This window comes from Akebia trifoliata, chromosome 3, assembly GCF_017979445.1.
Source record: "Akebia trifoliata isolate Shusen 1 chromosome 3, ASM1797944v1, whole genome shotgun sequence".
Lineage (NCBI taxonomy): Eukaryota > Viridiplantae > Streptophyta > Magnoliopsida > Ranunculales > Lardizabalaceae > Akebia > Akebia trifoliata.
In genome coordinates this window covers 26,808,898-26,821,903 of record NC_141377.1, presented here as the reverse complement: position 1 = coordinate 26,821,903, position 13,006 = coordinate 26,808,898, and the positions used below count along the sequence as shown (strand labels likewise).

At 34.2% G+C, this 13,006-nt stretch overlaps 1 protein-coding gene across 1 annotated transcript; it reads left to right on the top strand.

Annotated features, from left to right (window-relative positions):
* The first annotated feature begins 437 nt into the window (after nt 1–437).
* Nucleotides 438–12,701, top strand: LOC147406233 (uncharacterized). The gene is made up of 4 exons (XM_086434202.1): nt 438–609; nt 777–870; nt 10,665–10,874; nt 11,868–12,701. Exons 1-4 carry the CDS (start codon nt 535–537, stop codon nt 12,581–12,583), a joined length of 1,095 nt encoding a protein of 364 aa, XP_086290328.1. The 5' UTR covers nt 438–534; the 3' UTR covers nt 12,584–12,701.
* The last annotated feature ends 305 nt before the right edge of the window (nt 12,702–13,006 follow it).

The following is a 13,006-nucleotide window of genomic DNA, read 5'->3' as shown; positions in this document are numbered from 1 at the left end:
TATATGAATTCCTTGGAAAAGTGTCAAAAAGAGAGTTGATTTTTAGTTTTAGAGTTGGTGCTGTGGGGGTTATCGTGAGTGAAATTAGGGAGTGGGAAAACATTTTTCAACCAAAGGTGGAAAGTCTATGAATAGGAAAATAAATTCAAAGAAAACACGCAATCATACACTTAAAAATCGTATTTTGAGGAAAAATAGTTTTTTTTTTCTATTCGTTTAAAATATTTTACATATGCCTAATTTTGATGTGCACATTTGGGACATTTTATTCTATTCTTTACGAGAAGACCAAATTCAAGGGGTCCATCATCAATATGAAAACTTAGGGAGGTACCTCTAATTTTTATCAAAATGGAGGTGTATCTCAAAATCACCCCTTCAATTATCCAAACTTTCCTTATTTAGTCTATACACAGGACACTCAGCGGCACGTGCCAAAGAAACCTACCAAAAGATCCTCAAAGGAACTATAAACTCAAGCATGAACCATCAGCTCAGAGTCAAAGTTCAAACTGTGTATTTGAAAGCAGAGAAATGGGGAAAGGTGGTGAAGAGCGCCTCAGTAGAGCTCTGAATTCGCATCTGAACACCATCCATGAAACCTTCCAGGTTAAAATTTTCAACCCATGTCTGAACTCATCAAACCTTGCATACCCATCACTTTCAAATTTAATTTTCTGAATCAAAAAACCCTAAAAATCTCACCTTTAAACCCCTATGTTGGGTTCTTTAAATGTTCTTAAGAGTTGTTTCTCATACAATTTTTGTTACAATAGATTTTGGATGAAACACCGGCTTCTTCTATTGATAAAGTGGATTGGGAGGAGGTGATAGTGATGGGGGATCAAATAGCTAAACAAGCAACAATAGGTACTCTTTTGCTATTTTGTTTTCTTGGGTATTTGTTCATTTGGTTACAATATTTTTTATGTTCTTTTGGATAGGTGCATGTGAAAACTTGGTTTTTTAAATTGTTTGAATTTTTTTATTTTTTTTGCTTTCAGTCATGAGGTCTGTTTTTTGATTTCACATGTTATATGAATGGCATCAAAGGGTTTATTATACTTTTAATTCCAAGGAGGTCTATTAGTCTTACTTATTAATATTTTGAGAAGCATGAAATCAATACATGGATGACCCTAGGAAAGAGTATATTCAAAGGGGAATTCAATTTGAGTCCTTTATTAGCTTGTTTTGATTATAAAAGGAGGCATTAATTTGAAGCTTTGCTTGGAAAACTCTTTTTTAAAGTAATTTTTCTACTCTTGATTTTTATTTTTTATTTTATATATTTTAAAATAAAAAAGAAGAAAAAAAGTAAAAAAACTTTCTTTGATAGCAGAGAGGATGATATTTATAGGGTTTCTCTAATGAATAGTTGCTTGGAAATTCTGATGTGTTCATATATTTTGTACTTGGATCATATTTAATTTCCTTGATATCAGAATAAAGTGTATATCACTTCCAACTTAGAGACATTTTAATTCTTATTGAAATTAGTCGGACCTTCCACAAGGTCAAGGAAATCCGACAACTCCATCTCTGAGATTCGACTAAGCCGGACTCAATTCGAAGCTTGTTAAGTTTTTTTCACACCATTGGGAACCATCATACTAATCTTTATTGATTAGCACAATATAAGATGCCCTAAAATGAATTAAAATGATCATGAATAAAATAGCATGTCCAGCCTCAATTTATCTTAAGTATTAAGATGGAATTATTCTATCTCCGCATAGTTCATAAAATTATTTGTAATTTCTCATCCAAATTGCTTCTGCAATTTGAAAATTTTTTGTCTAAAGAAACAAAATTCTGAAATAAAAGATATTGGATTAGAGCTTGTCTCTGTTTAGATATCAAGTAGGGTGAAGAGCGACTGTCAAAAAGAATATGGGAGGACAATCTTCAGATCCAATGACAATATCCCTTCATCATCTTATGGTATGAGTGTTTGAAGAGATGTATCTGACGTGTACGAGTCCTTTAGCAATAATATTTAACTTGTTGTGGAGATAAATGACTGCGAGATTTTGGGAAGACTTTCGGTATTGGATAGCGCGCTTTTTGTATGGACTTTCCATCCATTCATGCCATTTCCAAATTTAAAGGTTCTCATGTTAAAGATTGTTGTCTCCATGGAGAGTGTTGCTTCATGGGACATAGAGCTCATGTGGCATATCAACAATTGAGAAATTGATTCTCTCGCTAACTTCTTAAGTGGGTTGTTTAAGGAGTCAATTTCTCCATATGGTTCCAATGAGAGGGTTTGGAGGTAACATTCCGTTGTCTCTTTTCCAGTTCACTCGTTTCATAAGGTGATTACATCCATAGTATCTTTTCATTTCCTATCAATTTATTGCAAAGAGATTTTACCCTTCTAAGCTGACTTTCATTGTTTGAAATGATGCTTGATAAAATACTCACGGTTGTTCACTTGAGTAGTAGAGGATTTTGTAGCGCTAATCAGTATTACTTCACAAATTTGGTGGAATAAATGGTTATTCATTTGTTGATCATTGCATATTTTCCTGTGAGAGTTGGGATGTTTTTTCTCTTCTATTGGATACATTGGGCACCCCCCAAGATCAATGTTGAAGGTATCTATAGTGAGGCATCCTATGCATAAAGATATTTAAAGGTATCCTTGTTAAGATGGAGAATCCTATGAAAGTTCCATGATTTTCAATTTGTTGGTCTTTATAAAGAAATACACGTAGTATTTGGTTGATGCTAGATTAGAATTGTTTATATTGCAGATTAGAGCATATTTGTATTTTTGGTCTTCTATTTCTTGAGTTTTCTAGGTTTATCAACAAATATATATATATATATATATTCTAGGTTTTCTATTTTGAAAATTTTGATTTTTGTTGGAATGAAACTATATATGGGTATATATCCTTTTCCCCCCTTACGTTGTTCCTTAGTAGCAAAGTATTCCAAAGGTTTGTTGTTTGATGATTTTCTTATGTGGAGTCAATTCTAGATCTTCTTAACCTTGTTTTGACCTATGCGAGACGACTTGACATCTACGTCGTATATTTTGTTCTATTTTCTTCCCTTTTTTCTTAATAAATACTCAATGCTTTTAATCTTGTGCCCAATGAGTTTTTTTTTTTGTCCATCAGTTCCTAGTAACTACTAAGTTCCTTACTCATTGGTGTGGTCTTCATTCCCCACTAGTTTTTGTTGCTCCCTGTATTGTTTGCATTTTTCCCTTTCCTTCAACCTATAATGTGTATATCACATAGTAAAATTGTGTTGTGATCTGTAAATAGATCTAGTTGGGGGTGATTCCACTTCATGGGACCTTAGATATCATTTCCGAAGAGATGAACAAAAGCAATACTTGATGCAGGACGATGAGGGGGAGAAAAGAAAATTTGGGGACTTAGGGAAATCTGGTTGGTGATTGGGTTAAGGATTTGGGCTAGGTCATGGTAAACCCAAAAGTAAAATTATTTTTTTCGCAATATAAATGAAAAGGGTTAAAGGTTAAGGTTCGTAGAATAAGGAGATGATTAAGGGTTAAGATTTGGAAAAGAGATTAATGAAATAAGGGTTAAAGAAAATGGGGTTTGTAGGTTTCAAGAATCAAGAATCAAGGAAGGGGTTTCAAGAATCAATAATCAAGAATTTTAGAAAATCAAGAAAAAAAAAAATAGAAAAGAAAAAAAAAAAAAAAAAGATTGGAAGAAAAGAATGTTATATTGGACTCACTCCAAAATGGCCTCACACCACACTCATTGCTCAAGCTTTCTTTTTATTCATCATTCTTCGTTAAAAAAATATATAATACAATCTATATACAGATAATAAATCAAGAATCCTAGTCAAACTAAAATACCAAATAAATAACTTTGTTTTCATAACTTTCTCCTAATTTTCAAACCATAATAAACTTAAATGAAAGAAACTAAAGTTACTAAATTGCCCCTGAATATTATACTAAAACCATGGGCCAATAAAACAACAAAATAAGCCTAAAAAATATATAATTAAAGCCCAAAACATAAATCTAAATAAAAGATAAAATCTACTCTTCAAGATTTGATGTCCCCGTCAATCCTACTCTAAATAGATGAATCAAAACAGAATAGGTGAAGAAGAGTCCCTAGTGACATGCTTTTTGGAGGCATGATTTTTGGTCACATTAGCTTAATAAATTCTTTTGGCAATCTATTTTCCTCAAGTCCTCCAATTTCAAATGACTGGACTTGACAGGGGATGTATTGGGCAGATTATATCTATTAAAGAATTTTGGTTAAGAATTATTATGAATGTTATCCACTAGAAGAATGAATTGCCTAAGGTCTCAAATAGCAATGGATCCTTCCTCAAGATTATGGTGGTTTTCCCAATGGGGGGAAAACAAAATTTTCGCTCTCACATAGGGTACAACAAAGAGGGATGCTCGTCATGGCTAAAGTTCTCATCACCTACCTGATATGAATTGTTCCAATCTCTAATAAGGTGTGGTCCACATGTCCAAGACTTTCCAATTTGAAAGGAACACTTCATGTTCTCTAAAGGGATGGAAGAGACGATATGACTAGGACAGGGAAGGAGTGACAACATTCAGGCCAAAGCAACCCTTTTTAAAAATTTCCTTTGATATAATGGAAATCGGGAACCAATGCAAATCGGCCTCATCATATTTAAAATTGTTTTGTATTTCATAAAAAAATTTATTGAGCTATGTTCAGTGACCAAGTTTGAACTTTTATTTTGGTGAATGTCTTAGTGATTCAAGTGGTTTGATTGAGTCAATGCAAGGAGTCTCGTGAGGGGTCCTTAAAGTGGTAGTTCATCTCACCTCAAGGTTGAGTCATGGGAAGCGGATCAGGTTGTGGGTCCCAAAAATTGGAGTCGCACCAATTGGGTATGTAAAATACAAAATTTTGCAATAGATTGTTGTAATTAGGTTTAGGGGTATGAAATAAGGTTAGGTAGTGGAGTATATGCTAGTTTTGAAGATGAGATTAATGGTATTGGTGTTTATAGTTTGGGAAGGATTTGATGGGTTCTTGATATCTCACAAAGAAACAAAAAAATGTAGGGAAGATGAAGATAAAAGATAAGAAGTCTCGTTGTGGGGCCGGGACTTTTTCAGGATTATTCTCAATTAGCTCCTATGATCCGTTGATGACTATACAGCTTCTACTTTCCCTTCAAAGTGTGGGGTAAGAATGTGCCATCAAAGGTATCTTTTTTCATTTGGTATGCGGTGTAGAAGAAGACCTTGACTATGGATCAGCTGATGTTAAGAGGTATTCAAGGGCCTAATGTTTGCTACTTTTCTTAGGAGCCAAGGAGACCATAATCATCTTCTTCTCCATTGCATCTTCTTGAGACAAGTTCAGAGATTCTTCCTTAACAGTTTCGTTGTGGAAGGGTGTGTCCTTGCCTTTATTAAGACCTTATTCTTGTCTTGGTGAGAATGGGGGTGTTCTTTTAGCAATGCTGAAAGAGTGTTGTAGGGGCTCACCCTATATGCAATCTGTTGAGTTATTTGGAGGGAATGTAACAATAGGTGTTTTCGAGGAAAGAATTGTCGGTTGCAGAGGTGTCCTTTACAGTGCTTTCGTGCATCTTTTTCTAGTCCAAAGTTTTCTTCAAGTTCAAGGGTGTGTTTTTTGATGATTCTGTGGCGAGATGGGACTGGGTTTGTAGTATTTCGTGTTAGTTGTTGTAGCTTGTTGTGTTTTTTGTTGTCTTTGTATTGCTAGTTGGTCTTCTCGACCACTTTTTCAATAAAATTCTTTATCTATTAACAAAAAAAAAAAAAAAAGATAAAGAGAAATAATTGATAGATTTACCTTGAAATCACCCCAATGATTTTCATGGCATGACCATGTTGAATACAACAACATCCAAACAAGGAAACAAAGACTTCTATAATTATATATATATATATATATACTCAAAATCTTAATCCTAACATGACTTACATTGATACTTGTGATGACCTAATGGATCATCATCAACTTTGAGGATTAAATGCAATTATATAATGATATAATGCCTTAATTATTTTAGAAATGTTTCTGACATAATCTGACTCCATTAGTTCTAGAATAGTTGAAAATATAGATTCAACTATAAACATGACCAAAATCAAGTTCGACACAAAAACTTAGAAATCTCGAGATATGCATTAGGGAACATAAAACAAAATTTTTATAGTGTAATATTGTGGAAAAATTAGTAAGCCAAGTACGTAGATTTCAAAAAAATAGTAAGAATCGGCTATTTAAACGTCGAAAATGGAGTTCAGATTAGGAAATAATGAGCCTCGTAAGTATTGCATCGAGTCATGATTGAATTAACTCGGGTCAGACCAATTGACCAGAGTCAAGGGTATAATCAGCTGCTTCAGCTAAGTCAAAATGAACTTGACACCTAATCACTCGAGATGTCATCTTATTAACATGAGTAATCATGTTGACAATATTTTACTACCTAAGTTCTACATCAATTATAGGATAGCAAAACTTGATCCACTTAACTAAGAAGTAAAAGTCTTTCATTTATGTTATTCTTATAAAAAGGAAATCCAAAAAATGAGAGTTTATCAATCAACAACTTTTCTTTTAGTCTCCATGCAAATCATAGAAGAAGTGGTTTTCATCAAGAAGATGTAACTTGAGAGCTAAAGAAAACTGTTAGAAGAAGATCTTCAAAAGTGTAGCTAAAGAAAACAATATAGAGGGCATAAATTTAGGTAAAACAAAACAACTACCATCTTCAATCACTAGATCTGAAATTAGACATAAGATTTCAATTCATTACAAGTCTTAAATATTAGGAATTACTCCTAACTAACTAATTGATTTCAAATTTCAGATTTCAGGTTTTAGAATTTGAAAAAAAAAATTTGATCAAACCTTGATGGGATTCTAAAGTCAAGAAGACTCTACAACAAAAGACACTTGAAAATGTAGTGGAAGAGTTATTAGAAACCAAATTGTTGAAGGTAAAATCAGGTAGAAGAATTTACCTTTTTTCGTTTTATAGTTGAATCTATATTTTTCAACTATTCTGGAACTAATGGTGGAGTCAGATTATGTCAGAAACATTTCTAAATTAATTTAGGCATTACATCATTATATAATTGCATTTAATCCTCAAAATTGGTGATGATCCATTAGGAAATCTCAACATGATTATTTACGTTAATAACACGACAACTCAAGTGATTAGGTGTCAAGTTCATTTTGACTTAGCTGATTATACCCTTGACTCTGGTCATTTGGTCTAACCTGTGTTAACTCAGTCATGACTCGACACAATACTTGTAAGGCTTGTTATTTCCTTATCCGAGCTCTGCTTTCGACGTTTAAATAGTCGATTTTTACTATTTTTTCAAGATCTACATGCCCGGCTTACTAATTTTTTCACAATATTACTCTATAAAAATTTTGTTTTACGATCCCTAATGCATATCTCGAGGTTTTGGTCATGTTTATAGTTGAATCTATATTTTTAACTATTCTAAAACTAATGGTAGAGTCAGATTATGTCAGAAACATTTCTAAAATAATTTAGGCATTATATAATTGCATTTAATCCTCAAAACTGGTGACGATCCATTAGATCATCACAATAGTTTTGACCTTGAGAAACCAATCCCGTGTAAAACTGATACTCTATTAGTATTTTGATCATACTTTTCTCCATATTCATCAAACTCGCAAAATCTTGGGCTTACAAAAATCAACATAATACAATAAGTTTTTACCTTTCAAAATAAGTTACAAAAGTGGCGTGAATAGTACTCATACTTTAATCAAATTCCTAAAATAACCTAATAATAAACTTCTAAAACAAATGTGAAATAGATTGATAGGGACATCAAATCTTGAAGAGTAGATTTTAGTTTTCTATTTTAGGAATTTAATATTATGTTTTTGGGGCTTATTTTGATATTAGTATAGGTGTTAGGAGGCAATTTAGTAACTTTATATTGATATTTTAATGAGTTTTCATCAGCTGAAAATTCGAGGGAAATTAATTTACAGGATTGGGACATAGATGGTATTTTTGCTTTTGTTTTATTTAAGTTTTATTTACAACCATTGGATCTCATTATTTTAGTTGGATGGTTGAGATTAGATTTAGGATTTAGAGAATGTTATAAATACTTGCTTCTTGCTGTAATTTTTTTAAGATTGTTGAATAAAAGTAAGCTTGAGTTTGATCTTTCCAACAATGGGTGTGGTGGGAGGCCATTTTGGAGTGAGTCCAATATAACATTCTTTTCTTCTAATCTTTAATTTTCTTTTCTATTCTTTTATTTTTCTTGATTTACTTTTAGTTTCTTATTCTTGATTTTCTTGATTCTTGAAACTCCTTTCTTGATTTTCTTGATTCTTGATTTTTGATTCTTGAAACTTACAAACCTCAACCCTTAATCCTTTCTCCATTTTCTTTAACCCTTATTTTATTAATCTCTTTTCTAAATCATTAACTCTTAATCCTTTCCTTATCCCACAAATCTTTAACCATTTTCATTAGAATTATGATCATACTCATACCTACAATCATTGAAATAAAATTTTCATTTTACCTTTTGAGTTTACCCAATCCTAAACCAAATTCCCTAAACACCTTTTTTTCCTTTTTTCCCCAAATTTCCTAAAACCCCTTATTTTCTTTTCTCCCCTCACCGTCTTGTATCATAGATCCATAACTAAAGCCCAATATCTAAAATAAAATAAAATCTTAAAATTAAAATATTACCCAAATAGATTAGGCCCATGAACTCTGATGTCCCCCGTCACTTTGTTCTTGTATCCCAAGGTTACTCATTGGAGGAGATGACACACCCTTCTGGCACATGGAAACGTTGTGATTTGCTCGTAAACGGGTTTGACACCATTGAAGTCTAGGCCATGGTCATTTAGCTTATGGGCTATTGTCTTGTGTTGTCCTAGAATAAAGCCCAAGCAAGTCAAATTCGGTCCATGATTTGGGAGCCCAAATTATTTGATGGGCCCAACTCACCAGCAACGTGTAATAGGCCCGTGGGGGTCCGAAGGGTAAAAAAATCATTGAATATTCATGAATCCTAGGTCGGGACCCATGATCTATGTTACATCCCTTCACTCTTGAAGCCCTCTTCCTCAGAAGTAAGGGGAAAACTTGTTTGAGTCCCCTGTTGTAAGTTCAATAGCTGTTGTGAATGAGGAAGAAGTTTCTCAACTCTCGCTAACTGGGAACCCATGCTAGATGCCATCCTCTAGTCCTCCTCTTTGGCATGTAAATTTGGGATGCTCAACAGCAAATGTACGGAGAATTGTGGACAAATTTCGAAGGGACGGTTGTTGGGTGTGTATCTAGTTCCGACATATCCCAGTTGGCTATATTTGCAAGGTTAGTGAAGGCAATCAGTCTCTGTTTGTATCAAGATTCCACCAATAAAAGATTAAAGGCTGGTTCGCTTCTCACTTCTTGCTTTCAAACTCTCCCTAACATCGTCTCTTTAAGCATTTTTTTTCTATTTCAAGACATCAAAAGTATATGGAAGGCCAAACCACTCATCTGTGCTTATTTATTTAAATTTTGTTTTCCTGTCAAAATCAACATTAATCTTCACATCTTATTTCTATTTCTTATATTCCATAGTTGCAATGAATTTTCTGTATCATTCTTTAATGCCAAAACAAATTTTCATCCAATTTCAAAGATCCTATACTCAGATGGTTTGATTCAGACGAACAGACTTTCAAGTAAGAGAGTTGATGAAGATATTTCTTACAATGTTTTGATGCTTCATTACTCTAGATCGTAGCTTGAATTCATTCATAGTAGCATAGATTTAGCACGATTGTTTTTCTAATTTTCATGAAAAATCATAGTTAGGTGCACACTTCTGTGCACTTCTACTCAGGCGATCATGCATTGGTACTTAGGACTAGATCCCCATGGGTGAGCTTTTCGTATGCCTCATCAGAAGGCATGATAGTTTCAATGAGGCAAAGTCCCCAAGTTAGAGGGCCATGGGGTGAATTTTTGGTAACATTTGTATGAAAGGCACCGAAGGAGCATTAGTTAGGATTTTTTTGGGATGATTCCCTGCTTTCTCCAATCTGTCAGTGCCCACATGGATGTAGTTAATTGGGTTCACCAAGTGGCACCGAGCATGAATCAAGTGAGCTGTGGGTGTCGGTGGAGGGCTTTGTACAAACCAAAACGGTTTTCTTCTTTGAGGCTCTATAGAGATCGGTGAAACTTTGAATTCACAAGTTCTCCAATAGGTTGCAATACATTGGTGTCATTGCTGATTATGCACATTTCCATGAGGTGAGATTGTGCCATGTCCATAACTCGCCTGAATCTTCTTATGTATTCGTTGAGGGGTTCACTTTTATAGTGAAAATTCTCTTTAGATTCGACAAGGTAACCTACTTGCAGACAGGAAAATATTGGTAGAACAGGTTTTTAATTTCTATTCTGAAAACACCATTATATTGGTCTAAATAAAAGAGTGGTTTTCCTAGAAACCCAACTTTTCCAGAACTGTAGTATGTCCTAAGTTTTCTCATCCATCTTAGTTTAGTTTATTGGGTAAGGTCATCAAGAAACACTGAATCATGGATTCAAGTCATTCATTGGCTTGAATCATAATAACAGATATTCTATCGTGCTTGTTTATGCAGCCGGAATGCTTTGCACCGTAGAAGTACCAAGTTTGAAAGACTTGGAAAAGAACATGGACGTATACTTCAACATGCTTCAAGGGTTACTTCTACTTTCCCATGGGAGTAAAGTCGGTGCTGGACCTACTCTTTGTTCCAGTGTCAATGCATCTGTAAAGCAAGTTGTTGATTGCAGTTTTTCTTTGATGAAAGAGGCCGTCTCCTCTTATGGTAATCTCTCCCCCTCTTTTCTACACTATTTGGCAATTATTCTCAATAGTTACAATGTCAGGAGATTGTTGGGGATTCTAGATATGAAATTCAATTATTTCCAAGATAATAATAACCTTTCATCTTTGCAAAACATATGTTGATCTCTTTTCTTGAAAAGCAGTGTTTGGAAATGAAACAGACATGCTAAGGTCAGGGTCATCGTTCTTTATTTCAATCATTTTTGTTCACAAAACCAATGCAGGACATCTTCACCCAAACTGGTTGTAACTGTTAGAAATTGTATTAGTGCTTTACAAATGATCCTCGTTGTATATTGAGAGCTGCTATTGTCACCCTAACTTTTACTTACTACACCTCAATTTCTTAAATTATTTATCACACCCTAGTTAAAGGTTAAAACTCAATATTCAAACATGACAAAAGTTTGTTTGAAGTTGTTATTTATACATTACAAAGCATTATAACACAATGAAACAACTTTAACAGTTGTTTACAATTAGGATTAGGCCCATATAAAATCCTAAATCTAACAAATAGAAATCTAAAGAGAGAGAGAGTTTGTATTGGCACCCGAACTTTTACTTATTCTCAACCATTGACTTATTTTTCAAATTTTAATTGGAGTGCAATAAGTAAAAGTTGGGGTGCCATTAGCAGCTTTCTTTTTTAATTTGTTTATAGTTTATTATTTTTAGTGATATATATGTGAGAGTAGGCAGCGTACACTTCCCTCTCTCATTCTCTTACCTCTCCCTCCCCCTAAATTTTTCTATCTATATTTATTTTGAGAGATTCTATTGCCACACCAACTTTTGCTAGCACCACCCCAATTCATATGTAAATCACCAAAGAAATAGCACACATCTTGGGGGGCATTAGCAAAAGTTGGTGTGGCAATTGAAGCTCTTTTTTTTTTTTCTTTTTTTTTTTTTCTGTATTGTTTTGTACCCTAGATTTGGCTCAATAACTTCTAAATTGGATGTTACTCAGGATCTCGTAACAAAGATCATAAACTGTCAATCCCTCAGTTATCTGGTACCGTCTGGGAAGCATGTAAAGCACTCAAGAAGACTCCAACTACAAACAACACAGCTATCGGGCGAGCAATAATACAGGTCGCAGTGTCCGTGAAGGATGTACTGCGTGAGATGAAGGAGCTGAAACCAGGTTCCGCTGATCCAACAGATGAAACTCCCAATGAGACTGCCGCTGACTCCTCGCATCAGCCCCATGGTGATGATGGTTCGACTGAGGGTGATCTTGGTAACGACTTATCACCCGAGGAGATGAAAATCGCTCAATCAGCTGTCAATGTTGTGTCGGACCTACTTGTAGTCATCAAGGAACTTACCCGTTTCATTACGGGTCTGCTTAAGCAGACAAATACTGATGATAACAGAAACTCTGTTGATTCCTTGGAAAGATTATTGAGTCTATGTCAAGGCATTGGTATTCAGATTGATGAGGTAGGTGCATGTCTTTACCCTCCACAAGAAGTTCTGGCCTTAAAGGTGGCAGCCAAAGAAATATCCAATGTAGTTCATGAAATGCAAACAGAGGTCAGCAACCTTAATAGCTCCTCCGAAGGTTTCTTTCGATCATGTCAAGGTTTGGAGAATTCTCTGAGAAAATTTAAATCCGAACTAGATCATTCTGATACTATTGATTTAGTTCCTGAATTGCAGAATCTTGCAGTGAACAAGTAAAGAACAGTTGATGAAACATTTTATTATCTTATAATTTTGGTTATGTGGTTACATTTTGTATATGTTTTAAAAACTTTTTAAGCTTGGCATCAACTTTGAAGAATTTTATTATCTTAAACTTTTTTGCTTCGTGATTTTCGATGAAGGCTCAGGTCTGTTGACTCACAAAAATATGAGTCGAGAAAAAAAAACACATGATCCCAACCATGTATGTGCAAAATCCAATGGTCATGCTGCATTGGAATTGAATTTCTAACCTTACTCCATTGTCATGCATGCTTCCTTCTCAAACAGATGGTATACCCCCCTCATCCTTAACTCATGCTAAAAATTTAATTTATTTGGCAGCCCTAACCTTTTTTTTCTTCTCTTGAGTGAACTGAAAACTTAATTAATTATTCTTTTCATTGATTCAGAAGATAA

Bases quoted from the DNA above. Each gene is read 5' to 3' on its own strand.
- LOC147406233 (XM_086434202.1), top strand. From the start codon at position 535: ATGGGGAAAGGTGGTGAAGAGCGCCTCAGTAGAGCTCTGAATTCGCAT. The intron at 871-10,664 runs GTACTCTTTTGC...TTGTTTATGCAG, and splicing joins AGCTAAACAAGCAACAATAG to CCGGAATGCTTTGCACCGTA. The intron at 10,875-11,867 runs GTAATCTCTCCC...GATGTTACTCAG, and splicing joins AGAGGCCGTCTCCTCTTATG to GATCTCGTAACAAAGATCAT.